This window comes from Patella vulgata, chromosome 4 (assembly GCF_932274485.2).
Source record: "Patella vulgata chromosome 4, xgPatVulg1.2, whole genome shotgun sequence".
In the NCBI taxonomy this organism is placed as follows: Eukaryota; Metazoa; Mollusca; class Gastropoda; family Patellidae; genus Patella; species Patella vulgata.
The window spans coordinates 9,808,848-9,824,449 of NC_065882.2; the positions used below are offsets into that span (position 1 = coordinate 9,808,848).

Genomic DNA, 15,602 nt, shown 5'->3' on the forward strand with positions numbered 1-15,602 from the left:
CTCTGTCATTTTGGGACTAATATATGGTTTAATTCCAATTCAATAATTCGCTTGCGGATAGTGGTCTTTAATAGTGAGAGGAACCCGGAGAATCTAGAGAAAACCCACGAGGTTGGACAGGCAAACCCTCCGTCTTGTCATGTACAAGTAGGGGAATCGAAACCATGCCACTTGATTCAATGACAGACCTTAATCATTTAGCCACACAACCCTGCTATACCATTTTGAGACAAAAATGGTCATAAAAGAACCTTTTAAGGAGAATACAGCATTCAAAAATGAAATGAAATGGGGTTTAACATCCTACTGTTCTGTTCCTAAACTGGGCTAATAAAGACGGGCATACGCCATACAGTGTGCTATGAGGGAAATTTTGCCAGGACAGCGGCGCTACAGCCTACTCTTATATCGAATTCCAACTGCCAAGGGATCTTTTACGTGCACGCCAATATGTACACGGGACCTCGGTTTTTCGTCCCATACGTACGACTAGCCAGCTGTCCTTGTCAGGCCCTCCGTCCTGCATCACTAACAAGGGGAAACCACGCCGAAAAATCTGGCTGAACTTTCTCGGCCAATGCAGGGATTGAACACCCGACCTCCAGGCTAGCGAGCCAGAATCTTACCCACTTAGCCACATGATCCCCATACAGCATTCATGTTCTACGCCCTTCATCTATATACTACCATTAAATTTCGGATTCTGATTCACGTATAAAATATGAGGACCCGGCTTATAGTTCAATTAAGATAATGCTAACTCTATCATTGGTCAGACTATATTGACAAGACAAATAACGGTTGATGAATGAATCAAGATGTTATTAATAACGGTAGTAATATTGTCTAGTGGCGAGAAGATGTTTTATCTACCACTTGTTCCCAGCTTGTCAAATACTGGACCACGCTTTGTGCCTATCTTCATTAATAACCTCTTTAGATGTGGTCACACCGACCATAAATCTATCAAGAATTGTTGGTTAAGGGACGTTATTGATTGATATGGAAGCACTGTGATGTGAATTTTGAAACAAGAGAATTTACCATCTTCAAACCGACTTTAAGTCATATAAATGACCTTACTCAGACCAAATTTCTATCAATTGGAATGGATTGATAGGTTTCACAACTGAAGAGGCATTTAACTTACATTACATAACCTCAGAAAGCCCTTCTTGTCATGGCCTAGATATCTAGTAATGACTTAAGACACAGATTCAATAAATGAAACTGTAATATCTGTCACGACACACTAAAAATCAGGAAGTTTCTAGTAGGAATTAAGTTCAGTGTCCTTACCGAATCACAAGCACAGAATCTGAACTATGACATTTACAGAGTCAATCTGTAATATTCTTCACAACAAACTGCAAATCAGGAAGATTCTAGTAGCGATTAAGTTCAGTGTCCTTATCAAACCACAAGCACAGAATCCGAACTATGACATATTTAAAGAGTAAAACTGTAATATTCTTCATGACATACAGCAAATCAGGTAGATTCTAGTACCAATTAAGTTCAGTGTCCTTACCGAATCACAAGCACAGAATCCGAACTATGATATTTACAGAATGAAATCATTTAGTTGTTTTAGATTAAATACTAGAGAATGGATTGAAAGTTTTCCTCACCGAAGAGGCATTTAACTTTACATGACATAACCTCAGAAAACCCTTTCATATGATATTCGTTATGACTTAAAATTGTAATATTCTTCTTAGCACACTGCGAGACTTCCTCCAGGAAGACTAGTGTAGAAAGTTCAGTGTCCTTTCGAAATCACAAGCACGGAATCCAAACTATGACATATTTACAGAATGATTTCATTTAGTTGTTTTAGATTAAATACTCACACAAGCTGAATCAGAAAGACTTTGGACAACAAATGTTACAGGAGATTTTGCATGTCGTATAACTTCCACGGCTTCATCATGAGTAGAATTGCGCACATCTTCACCATTAACCTGTAAACAGTACAAACATTTCTAAGTCAACTTTTCAATAAATTGATTTTTTTATCAGGCAGATTAAAACTGTTGAATAAACTGTCTTCTTATCGGATTAAACTAGTTTAGTTTTTTCAAATTTCCTAAATAGTTTCAAAATGGGTTATGAAGGTGGAGGGGTGGAGGGGGTGGAGGGGGGAGGAGGAGTGAGGGGGGAATGGTGTTTGAGTGTATCATGAAACCAGCAAAATGAAAATAGTTTTTGAATTTAGTTTAAAAAGAGAGAGAGAGGGATTTAACGTCCACTCGACACAAACTAGGTCATTTCGGGACTAACAGATGGTTCAATTTTATTTCAATAAAAGGGGTCTTTTAGCAGCAGGAGGACCCGGAGAAAACCCATGAGGTGAATTTAATTTAAAATCCTAGTTCTATGCTATCCAATTTGTCCTAATATTAGATATCAGTGGTTCATAACATTATTTTAGACAATCGGGTGTCTAAGTTTGTAACTATATCCACACTAACAATACACGTTATATAGCCTAAGAATTCTTCAACAACATTTCCCAAACTGATCATGATCAGCAGTAAATATTCGCTTTGCTGCTACTATCATTGAAAGACATTGGGGCGAGGTAGTTAGATCTCAATATCAACCTTTTTTTTTCTTCTGCAAGATACAGGTAAAAGCCTTTTTAACAGTCACTCATTCTTGCAATGTTTAATATTCTTAAAATAATAGAAAGATAATAAAAACACCATCAGGCATTTTATGGAGAACATATACATTTTTATGTAAATGATAAAATTATATACGTTACCTCTAAAATTCTATCACCAGTTTTTAATGTTCCATTCCTGCCAGCAGGACTGTCTTCTAATACATGTTTTATAAATATTCCTGATATCGTATGATCTTCAAGTAAATTAAACAAATCCACACGCCCACCTACAATTTGAAGTATGTATATCCATTACATTAATAATACAGAAATAACTCGATTCTTTTACCGTTAATGTGTACCTAGGATATGCCAGTAGCACATTTTAAACAACTACAGTTTTGTTTTATAACTGCCACACGCTTACAAGTATCAACAATTTCACAGATTTTTACGAGGCCACATTATGAAGCAGTGTTCTGGTTTATATCAAGTTGCCTGCTGGAGAACTGCACAATAAAACAGAGAAAGAACAAATGATATACGAGTACAGCAGAGACAGTACAATTAGAAACACATTCCAAGAGAAAATACCAGTACCTGGCAAAAGATAAACAAATTAAAGTCTGTTTTACTTTAGAGTATACAAATACTTAACTTATCAAAGATTTTACATGATATTATATAAAGAAGCAAAAGTGGTTTAACAACTTTTGTTTTAAATATATGTTGATATTTTTTTTTTGTTTTAAAACATCTACACACTTATAAACTTTATCGATTGTTAAACTATGTTAAACTATGTACCAGCGGGAAGTTATAGTATTTAAAACAATGCAGAATAACTGAACAAAAATGATTTCAGCACATTGTACAGATAGTACAACTTGATAAACATCACTGGTAAATGTTAAACATTTTAAACTCTTGAATGGAAACATCACTTAAACTTATCATCAATGATATGACATAATTGTTATAAATGTTAGGTGCGGGCTACAATCTAGAGCAGACTGCACAACAAACACAGACAAAATAACATGATTTATGTTCAAGGCCTAACTACAAGTAGGTACAATATTACTAATAACTGTACAAAGATGTATTTAGTCTACAATACAGGAAAACACAAATAGGATCAGACTAAAAAAAAACCATGATAACTCCACAAAACGGACAATAAGTCCACATTCTCATAGAAGGTTTAACTTTCTTGAAAAACACTTCAAACTGGGGTGGGTGGGTTTGGGGGGGGGGGGGGTACTGGTTTGAAAACTCCACAAAACGGAAAGTAAGATCCACATTCCCATAGAAGATTTAATTTTCTTGCAAAAACACTTCAAACTGTTTTTGTTTTTTGCTTTGAGAACTGAAACCCTCCTAATAAAAAAACATGATAATTCCACAAAACGGATAAAAAGATCCACATTTCCATAGAAGATCTAACTTTCTTGCAAAAACACTTCAAACTGTTTTTTTTTGTTGTTATTGGTTTGAGAACTCTAACAAATATTATCAATGGTTTTATCACAAGATACTGACTGTACAAGGAAGTTGTCTGGTTCTCTAAGTTCCTGGCCAATGATAAGGAAAACTCGGATCAAGCTCTGTGGCATTTAAGAAGAGATTTATCCTATTTGACAGGTCAACAAATTTATCATCAATCATAATTTGTTGTAGAAATAAACATCTTGACATTCTGTTCTATTTATTTTCTTTTTCTATTAAGATTTTTTTTTTGTCATTTTTGTCACTGAATTTAATTCTTTTTTTTTTCCCATTCATATGTTTGTGAAAAATTACCGATTAGCAAGAAAACAGATTGAATCTGATGTGTTAGGTTTATTGGAGTAGGTTGAATATATCTCTACTCTACATAAAGAACTTCATGTCTTTAGATTCAGTCTTTTTTGAGGCATGCATGTTTAAAGTGAGGATGTGGGTTTTTTTTTGTTAGTCTTTTGTTACCAAATTTACTTCCTTTTTTTCTTTATTCATGAATGTGGAAAATTAAGCTGGAAAACCATTCATATTGAATCTGATGTGTAGGGTGAACATCTCTTTGCTTCATGTTTTAAGAGTCAGTTCAGTTTGAGGTATGTGCGGTCAAGTTGACGATAGATAGTTAATGTTGAAAATAAAAACCAAAAGACGTTGAATTAGATTGAAAATCTCTCTTCATCTTGATCACTTTCACATTAAATATATTTACACAAAGTCGTAGGGAGGTTTCTAAATTACGGATCACTAATTGAAACAGCAGATCACAAGCATCAAATCAAAACATAAAATTTCTTAGTAGTAGATTTCCTCCTCCCTAATTGAAACAACACAAGCCTGTTCTTTAAGATGTAATAAAATCAACATCATAAAACATTAATTCCATTATCTATATATTAAAAGAGAGAGAGAGAGAGAGAGAGAGAGAGAGAGGGGGAGAGAGGGAGGGAGGGAGGGTTTAATGTCCATTCCACACAAACTAGGTCATTTTAAGACTAAAATATGGTTCAATTTTATTTCAATAATTCGCTTGCGCTTAGGTCTTTAGCAGTAGGTGGAAACCGGAGGACCCGGAGAAAACCCACGAGGTTGGACAGGTGACCATCTTCCTTGTCACGTACAAGCAGGGAATCAAAACCACGTCACTTTACTCAATGACAGACTTTCTGATCCAACACGCACGTCCCCCCATCCCCGATCCCCCACCCCCAAACTATATATATATATATTAAGAAATGATGTAAATACTTTCTTACCTACGATACTGATGCCTAAACTTTTTCCTGGTTCTCTGACCAATTGTACCGCTCGAGGGGAGCCCCATGCTTGTACTGCTGGTGAACCATCTGCTTTCAGGGACTTCTGTCTTGGTGAAATCTGTTCTTTTGAGTCATCCTGACTCACTGACACATCTTCTGGTGGGATGATAATTTTTGCTGGAGACGTTGGAGGGGTGGATACTAGCATAGCTGATGACGGTGATAGAGATGGACTGAAACATTATTAAAAGAATGTTTATAAAATAAACTTTACATCCTATTTCTTTTCGTTTTTCAAATTTCATTTCATTTGCCTTCAAAGGGACCGAGTTTTTAGAACTAGAGATGGACTGAAACATTATTAAAAGAACTTTTATAAAATAAACCTTACATCCTATTTCTTTTCGTTTTTCAAATTTCATTTCATTTGCCTTCAAAGGGACCGAGTTTTTAGAACTAGATGTCCATATCATACTATTGTATATAAAACTGTAAGTCCATTAGGTGCACCGTCTTCATTAGCCCAGTATAGGTGCAGAACAGTAGGACGTTAAACCCCATTTCATTTCATTTCATTTCCATTATGTTCAATCTGATTAGAATACAGATCTATATTCTGTTCCGTTTTTTATACTTTTGATGGCCTACACTACATGAAGATCTGACCAGTTGTTGCGATAGTTCACATCAGAGGTCATACGAGCGGCAAGTGAGCCTGACATCAGACATTTGATTAACCAATCAGCATAAGTGTTACTAGTAGATTGCCCACAGTTCCGTGCATGGCACGCCAAGAAGTCGCTGTAACAGACCTTTTCATTGGCTTATCCTGCACTTCACTCAAAACGCCGGTAATCTAAGAACTCTTCCAGCTCCTAGTGTAGTAAAGACAAGTAAAACGAAATTTTGAACTATAAAAACGAAACAAAATAGGATTTGTCTTTTAATCAGATTGCATTAGGTGAATCTGTATGTCCATATTATAATATTGTATATAAAACACTAAAACTATAAGTCCTTGACATACATCATATTTAAAACTATATGTCCTTATGTTCGATTTGGACATATAACACACCAGTATATAAAACTATTTACTTTATGTTTCATATGGACATATAATGCTGTCATATGTTTATATGGACATATAACAATATACTTTGTATATGAAACTAAAAATCATACTTTGTGAGAGAAAGAGAGAGAAATGGGGTTTAACGTCCACTCGACACAAACTAGGTCATTTTGGGACTAACATATGGTTTAATTTTATTTCAAGAATTCGCGTGCATGTAGGGGTCTTTAGCAGTGGGGGGAAACCCTACTCCTTGCCACGTACAACCGGGGATTCGAAACCACGCCAGTTGACTAAATGACAGGTTTTATGATACAGCGCGCGCACGCTAACCATTCAACCATCCACCCCCCCATCATACTTTGTATATAAAACTATAAATCCATACTTTGTATATAAAACTATAAATCCATCCCACTTTGTATATAGAACTATGCTTTGTATATAGAACTATAAATCCATACTCTGTATATAGAACTATAAATCCATACTTTGTATATAGAATTATAAGTCCATCCCACTTCGTATATACTATGCTTTGTAAAGAATACTCTTTAATCCATATACTTTGTATATAGAACTATGCTTTGTATATAAAACTAAGGATATTATAAAACTAAAGTCCATTCATTGTACATGTATATAAAACTATAAGTCCATTCATTGTATATAAAACTATAAGTCCATTTTTTGTATATAAAACTAAAGTCCATTCATTGTATATAAAACTTTGCTTTGTATATAAATCTATATGCCACATCATCTTAATTACACACTATGTTATAAGTGGTATATGTCTATATCATATACTTCTCATATATAACTTTAAGTACCATTACTTGCACGCTCCTGAAGAAACGTCCGCGAGTTTTACAACATCTAGCTTGATAAGATGTTCGTAGTCAAGGCGAGATCAAGCCTTCTATTAAAGTACCATTATGTGAATCTATATCTCCATATCATACTTCTTATAAAAGAACCATTGGTACCATATTACAAATTCACTTATCACACTTCAAATATGAAACTATATGTGGATAATATTGAAAACCTAGTATTTCTAATCTTCAAAATTCACAAATTAACATACACTGGTTACCTCTAATAAAAACGGCAGTGCATTTCCGCAGTTTTGTATTGTTTCTGAATATCCCCTACTTTTTTTGAAGAGTATATTTCTAATCTTTAAAATTCACACAGGTAACAACTCATCTTAGTACCTACATCCGTAAAGAAAATTTGATGTCAATTTTTGTTTAAGGAGATCCCATCGCTAACAAACTATTTATCTTACACATAATATAATATAGAATAAGGAACACCCAGATCTGAAGATTAATTTGTTTTTCAACTTTTTACACTCCAGTCAGAAATGCTGTCAGATATCATTGATTTATCGGACGCAATGCTTGCCTCACCACAGATTTCATCACAGAGAATAGGAAACAAAACTTAGATACTGTATGATCAATGCGATTAAAATGAAATATAGATCTGTATTTTTAACTGATTACTGTATGATTTAACTGTTCTATAATTAAAGTAGAATGAATAGAATTACTAGATTACCCTACTACGTCTAGACGATGTATATCTTCTCAAACAACAAAAACAACTATTAAAAGAAGCTTTGATGTCTGTAATTGTCATGATATCATATTTCAAATTAAACTTCAGTCTTGTTTAGTACCTACTCGATTATAAAAAGAGAAAGAGAGAGAGAGATGGGGTTTAATGTCCAATCCACACAAACTAGGTCATTTCAAAACTAACATATGGTTAAATTTTATTTCATAATTCGCTTGCCTGTAGGGGTTTTTAGCAATGGGAGGAAACCGGAGGACCCAGAGAAAACCCACAAGGTTGGATAGGCGACCCTTCTCCCTGTCACGTACGACTGGGGAATCGAGACCATGCCAAATGACTCAATGACAGACCCTATGATACAACGCGCACGCGCTAACCATTCAGCCATCCAATCCTCCCTTTTAAAAGAAACTTTGATGCCTGTGATTGTTATGATATCGAGAGAAAGAGAGAGAAATGGGGTTTAACGTCCACTCGACACAAACTAGGTCATTTTGGGACTTACATATGGTTTAATTTTATTTACATAATTCGCTTGCGCGTAGGGGTCTTTAGCAGTGGGAGGAAACCGGAGGACCCGGAGAAAACCCACGAGGTTGGACAGGCAACCCTACTCCTTGTCACGTACAACCAGGGATTCGAAACCATGCCAGTCGACTCAATGACAGACTTTATGATACAAAGCGCACACGCTAACCATTCAGCCATCCAATCCTCCCTTCTAAAAGAAACTTTGATAACATATTTCAAATTAAACCTTGGGGGTTTGGATGGCTGAATGGTTAGCCTGCGCGGGCTGTATCATAAAGTCTGTCATTGAGTCGACTGGCGTGGTTTCGAATCCCCGGTTGTACGTTACAAGGAGTAGGGTCGCCTGTCCAACCTCGTGGGTTTTCTCCGGGTCCTCCGGTTTCCTCCCACTGCTAAAGACCCCTACGCGCAAGCGAATTATGTAAATAAAATTAAAAAACCATATCAGGGTTCCCGCGGCTTCGTCAAACATTTTTTCAAGGATATTCAAGGATAAATATACATCAAATTCAAGGATTTTCAAGGACATTTTTTAGCCTAAAGTTACAATTTTACATTTTAAAAATAACCAAAATATTACCAACTATTGTTATAATCTCATATTTAAAAGGGATTGAAGACATTTGAAACAAAATTAAGGATCTCAACTGAAATTCAAGGATATTTTCCTATTTCCGCGAAATTCAAGGATATTCAAGACCTTGAAAATGAAATTTTAAATTTAAGGAGATTCAAGGATTTTATAGGACCGCGGGAACCCTGCATATGTTAGTCCCGAAATGACCTAGTTTGTGTCGAGTGGACGTTAAACCCCATTTCTCTCTCTCTATCTCAATTTAAACCTTAGTCTGGTTTAGTATCTACTCAGATTATAAACTTAATCTATTTTCTTGCTCACATTTTAAAGGTCATTAGGGTTACAATCGCTGTTTATGGGATCATTTCCTTCATAAACTTTCCTCTCTTATTAGGATGTCATCATAATTTGTGCTGCTTGTAGGTTGAATCAATATTTTAACTCAAACTATCTAAATCATTTCCCTCAAAATCAATGGATGCAGAAAAAAGTCTCGAACCTAATCATCTAACTAATAGTCTTCCTCCGTACATGAATATAAACATGCAACTAGATTCAACCTTCAGAACACCCGAACTTGGCGACCCTTCTCTTTGTCACATACAGCCGGGGAATCAAAACCACGCCAGTTGTCTCAATGTCCATTCGACACAAACCAGGTCATTTCGGGACTAACACATGGTTCAATTTTATTGGGAGATGCTAAATGAGAATTTATTGAATACTAACCCTAACTTTTTTTAGAAGACTGAACTTAGATTCAATTTACCTATTAGCCCTCTTAAAAGGGTTAGGGTTAGGGGTCGGGTTAGTATTTATATAAAGCGGCCAGGTCGGGTTAGTATTACCCAACCTACTTGTTTATATAAAGCGGCCATTTTGGACTCCAGATACACCTAAACATGGCGACCCTACTCCTTGTCACGTACAACTGGGGAATTGAAATCACGCCAGTTGACTCAATGACAGACCTTATGATACAGTGCGGCCATCCAACTCCCCTTTGACAGAAATAAACAACGAATATCAAATCAAGTGAATAGATACATGAGTAAGCCGTAAGAGTCTGTTGCACAGATTAACCCAAACAATACATTACTTATATAAGGGATATCATCCTTTAGAGAAATCTAACGAACGAACGAACGAACGAAGATTTGGTCTTTCCTGTTTGTAGAATGTGAATATTTGTTTCATATAGGAGGGAGCAGTATCCGAAAACAAAGCTATATACACATTTGATAGCACTTTAAAAGTAGATCCAGGCTTTCACAGGCAGCCAATGGTGAACTTCAAAGTCTTTAACTCAATATCATCTACAGTCTTTCGACACAGAAAACACGAATTATTTGTCAATTTAAATCAACATTGATGTTGTGATTTTAACGGTTAAAGATGGGCCTCTGATCCATGATATCCAATATTTAAGACAAAATAAACATTTTACCATTTCAGAGTAAAAATGGAAACGACTAAATGTAAATCAGTTTATATACATTCATGTTTCATTATTATATGTGTTACGACCCATTTGTGTCATTTTCTTCGTCCCAGATATTAGCGATTTAGCTCCGTTAAAAGTACACACAGCGAGGAAGGAATAAAAAAAGCTATCAAAAATCCTTGCTTTCTCAACAATATTTGATCTGCAAAGCAAACGGAGCAAATAAATGATAGAGTCATAAAAGCATGATGAATTCAAACATTAATCAATACGTTCCCATCTTCTCGTCCTCCATCACAATATAGTTTGATTAACTAAATCAAAATGAATTGCCAACTAGGACAGCTATAGGTCTATTGCTTTTATACAAACTTATTCTACTAAGGCCAATGTCCTCGACTTCAATTTCATTACATGCTGGAATTTTTTAAAATAAAAACAGACATATTTTTATTGATTTGAATGATGAAAATGACTGACACAGAAATGAATTCATCTTCATCATCTGAGAATTTTTTTATTTCTGATTCGTAGGTGAAGTTTCATCTTATATATTGAACCATTTAATTAATATGTTTTTTCCTTTTATTGTTATATTTAGGTGTTTTGATTTTAGTTTGATAGAAAAGAACGACAAGAATTGTTAACAACGAAAATTCGCAAATAAATTACAAATGGTATCGGTTGAGTTCTAGTAATTGCATCCTTTGCCCTATTTATGAAAATTTGAAACAAAATCATTTTAAGAATACTAATCGTTCATTGGTTTAGCAATAAAATCATTTGACAAATCTTCTTGATGAACTTAAATTATGAAAATGAAATGAAATGGGGTTTAACGTCCTACTGTTCTGCTCCATTAAATTATGGAGATTCGAAAAAAGCATTCTGGTTCTCAGTAGTCTCCGTCATTTTTTTAATAAAAGTTTTTATTTTGTCAAAAGGAGAGAGAGACTAACGCATGGTTCAATTTGATTTCAATAATTTGCTTGCGCGTAGGGGTCTTTAGCAGTGGGAGGAAACTGGAAAATCCAGGAGGTTGAAGAGGTGACCTAACCCTTGTCAGGCCTTCTGATCCAACGCGTACGTGCCCCCCTGTCCAAAAGGTTCACCTGGCTAAATGGCTTATCACAAACCTCATATTTCAAGGTCTACATTTTATTTTATAATTCTCGTATTATATAGCTATAAACTTTACAAAACAATTACTGTACACAAGTTTAGTTACAAATAGTTACTAGCAAATGCTTAATATGTGCATACTTATGGAAAACCAATTACTGATATACTTAGGCGACGTTTTGAAGAGTATGTGTTATAGTTGATTTATCTACCCAATTACTATATGCCACTAAAAGAATAGTAACTAATAGTTGGCATGATTTATGGAGAGATTTTGTAGTTTTAAAGATGGGTTCCCGCTACAAACTGGGTATATATGGACTAAAAACATATTCAAACTAATTAATTTGTCATAATTTTGCTTCAAATCCTTCTCAAACGTTGTAATTGCAAAGGAATGTCCTGCTATAAAAATTTGATCAAACCAGGTCACGTTTACGTCACGTGACTTACCTCTCTTGGAAGTCAGAGGAGAATTCATTTCATACATAAGACGATGTTGTCTTTAATCCCTTACTATTTATTACAAATATCGATTCCTAATTAAATTCTCGGATTATCCACTACCCGCGTCTTTTTCCGTCATGTCATTTTTATCTCAGAAAGTATTGTACGTCGAACTCTTCATAAAGTTTATCAACTTGTACATCAAGCACTCAATGTTCGCGTGTGACCTTTGACATCACGCGTGCAGAAATTCCTAATCGTCAGCCTGTTGATTGGGGGAACCCTTACATTTTTTTCCTGTATACGCTCCATGAGTGTTTTTCAGGGAATCCAGTATTTTTCTAGTAAAATTGGATATCTCTACTTCCCATATATACCAAAATTACCATACTTTTATTGGAAATAACCACCCGATAAATACTTTTCTTTGAACCCATCTTTAATATGAATGCCGCTTCTTCCATCTCCATCACCATGGAATCAAAGATCAGTGATTTTGTTCTCATTACTAGATTTAGTCCATGAAAGAATGGACAAAAACAATCTTTAAAAATTAAGCAGACAAATCAATAGCTGTCAATTCCTGAGCCAATTTACAATTGTTCATTGTCATTTATGATTATCAATAGCATTTATCAGGGTTGAGCCGGCTGGACTCTTCTGAATTCAAGAGGGGAATGATTAATAGTGTTAACCTCTGATCTCTTTTAAGTCGATATTATCATTCATGTATAGTGAAGATACTGAGAATTTACTGGATTGAGATGGTTTCCACTTGCGAGAGGTACATGATGGAGGGTCTGGCAAGGAACAAGTGCTAGGCAATCGGAAGGGATATAAAAAAAAAAATGAAGTCCTGTGTACACGTTGACATACATGTAAAAGAGAAAGAAAGAAATGGGGTTTAAGGTCCACTCGACACAAACTAGGTCATTTCAGGACTAACATGTTTTTTTTATTTTTTTTTTAATAATTCGCAGTGGGAGGAAACTGGAGGAATCGGAGAAAACCCACGAGATTGGACAGGCAACCCTACTCCTTGTCATGTACAACCGGGGATTCCAAACCATGCCAGTTGACTCAATGACAGGCCTTATGATAAAGTGCCAAGTGCTAACCATTCGGCCATCCAACTCCCCCCCGCCCCTACTTTTCATGACCAACCAGGATAATGCAGAAGGTTGTGATGAACAGAGCAATGAGGTTTACTAAACACTTAAAAAACATTAATCCATTAATTTGCAATTTCTTTAGGTCTGGCAAGTACAACACACAAGATAATCTTAAAAATTGTCACGTTCTTTGAAAAAAATGTCATTCCTGAACCCATCCTCATTATTTCATAAGTAAATAAAAATACCAGATTATTTCATAAATAAATAAAAATACAAACTTACTTTGGTGAAGGCATACTGGAATGATGTGATGGACTGTTAGCAGTACCTTGATTACTCATAGTTTCACGATGATTAGCCGCATCAGGTCCTGATATGTAAGTTACACTGAAATACAACCAATTCAAAATATATCAGGTCCTAATATGAAAGTTACACTGAAATACAACCAATTCAAAATATAATAGGTCCTGAAATGGAAGTTACACTGAAATACAACAAATTCAAAACATATCAGGTCCTGATATGGAAGTTACACTAAAATACAACCAATTCAAAACATATCAGGTCCTGATATATAAGTTACACTGAAATACAACTAATTCAAAATATAATAGGTCCTGCTATATAAGTTACACTGAAATACAACCAATTAAAATATATCAGGTCCTGAAATGTAAGTTACATTTAATACTATATGCTTAACAGTCATTAATCTATTCTTAGAGATATTTTGATAGATAAATACAAGAGTTTCCATGTCAATTTTATATGTTCTATTTGAATTATAGTATACTATTTATATGTCGTATTCTAGAATTTTTTTATATTTCCATTTTATATTGCGGTTATCAAATTTTATCAATCATATAAATATATTAACAATTTGATTAAATCATAGATTCAAATTTCATATTGTCTACTCCATAGCAGTATCTGTGAGAGTCTTTAAATAAATTGCTTTCTGCTTGATGTGGGGGATTAACCTAAGAACTGGTCTGTTTTGAATTTTCGCAGACAGAACAAAATGGAAGTTAAATATTATGCAAGAACTAAATCAGCCTATTGCAAGTTTTGTTTATGGCCTGAAATGTTATCTAAATTATTAAATAGACATTAATTAATGTATCTAGACCACAATCAACTCTCGATGTCATCGCTAGCTTGCTATATTTCTATATTTACTGGATTTGAATACATTGTATGATGGATGATTTAACATCAAAATGGATAATCAAGACTTTGTTTTATTTTCGTACCGACATTAGTAATGATGATTGAGGCTAGGCCAAAAATTCATTCGCTAATATCTTGGTTCAGAGTGGTGGGATTTTACTGAAATTTTCAGCATATTCTCTTTACATTATCTACTTTTTAACTATTATTTCGAGAACTGTCAGCTCTTTATCTAATCTCTCATAATGCTTGTTTAAATATAATTAGTCAACAATACATTATTCAAAGTGAACCTATATGAACACCGATGCCAACTTATTAGATCTATATGGACCAGAGGCCATCGTAAACATACGAAACAAAATTTAGATCTGTGTTTTTTTCATCAGATTAACAAATTACTGTTTATAAATCAATCCATTTTTAAACTTGCATACCTGTACCAAAATATTAGTTTCAAAATTAAATATGATAATTAGAAAAAAACACCTGCTGAAAGAAAGAAGTTATAGTAATGATGTTGTGCTTGTGGCAGGATATGCTTACTCCTTCTAGATCATCTGATACCACTTTTCATGTCCGTTTATGAATACATGAAACACGTAAACACACAATCCTACGCCAATATTTCCATATAGATGATAATCCTAGTCTGTGATGAACAAACACTACACAGTTTCAATAGAATTCAACGATAATAGATGGTAATGATGTCCAACAAGTTCTAAGGTGGGGAACAAAATAGCAGAAGTGTAAATGAATGATAGCCTGGAAATTACATAGACACTATAAACACCATACACATTTTACGCCCTCAAACAGCATGACCAGTACACAGAATGGTTCCTTATTCAATGTCTGATGTGAGAAATCAATACATTTGGTTTGAAAGGAAGCTGAAAGTGTCTAAATTGTCCCGGACAAATTCCTTCGCTGGTAATAAGAATGCCTTATGGGAAGGACCTGATGATTGGTGAACCGGGATAATCAGAAACCAATTGTACCATGTCTTATTGGACTAAACGAATTATGTCTGCTTCTAGACACACACGTTGCTTCATGACTATCTATATGTAGCCCACATAATTCAACCTCAATTAATTTTACATTTAATTTACAGAGATATATTGAAATGCTTTTCAATACAGTTTAATGTTT

At 34.7% G+C, this 15,602-nt stretch overlaps 1 protein-coding gene across 7 annotated transcripts in view; it reads right to left on the minus strand.

Moving 5' to 3' along the window:
• LOC126819075 (multiple PDZ domain protein) overlaps nt 1-15,602 on the minus strand; it is a 243,265-nt gene that overhangs the window by 48,839 nt on the left and 178,824 nt on the right. For all 7 annotated transcript variants that reach the window (XM_056100527.1, XM_056100528.1, XM_056100526.1 and 4 more), the window contains 4 exons: nt 13,551-13,655; nt 5,368-5,603; nt 2,771-2,898; nt 1,854-1,964 (listed from right to left, as the gene is read on the minus strand). In XM_056100527.1, the coding sequence (XP_055956502.1) occupies nt 1,854-1,964; nt 2,771-2,898; nt 5,368-5,603; nt 13,551-13,655 (580 nt within the window). The remainder of the gene's footprint in view (nt 1-1,853; nt 1,965-2,770; nt 2,899-5,367; nt 5,604-13,550; nt 13,656-15,602) is intronic.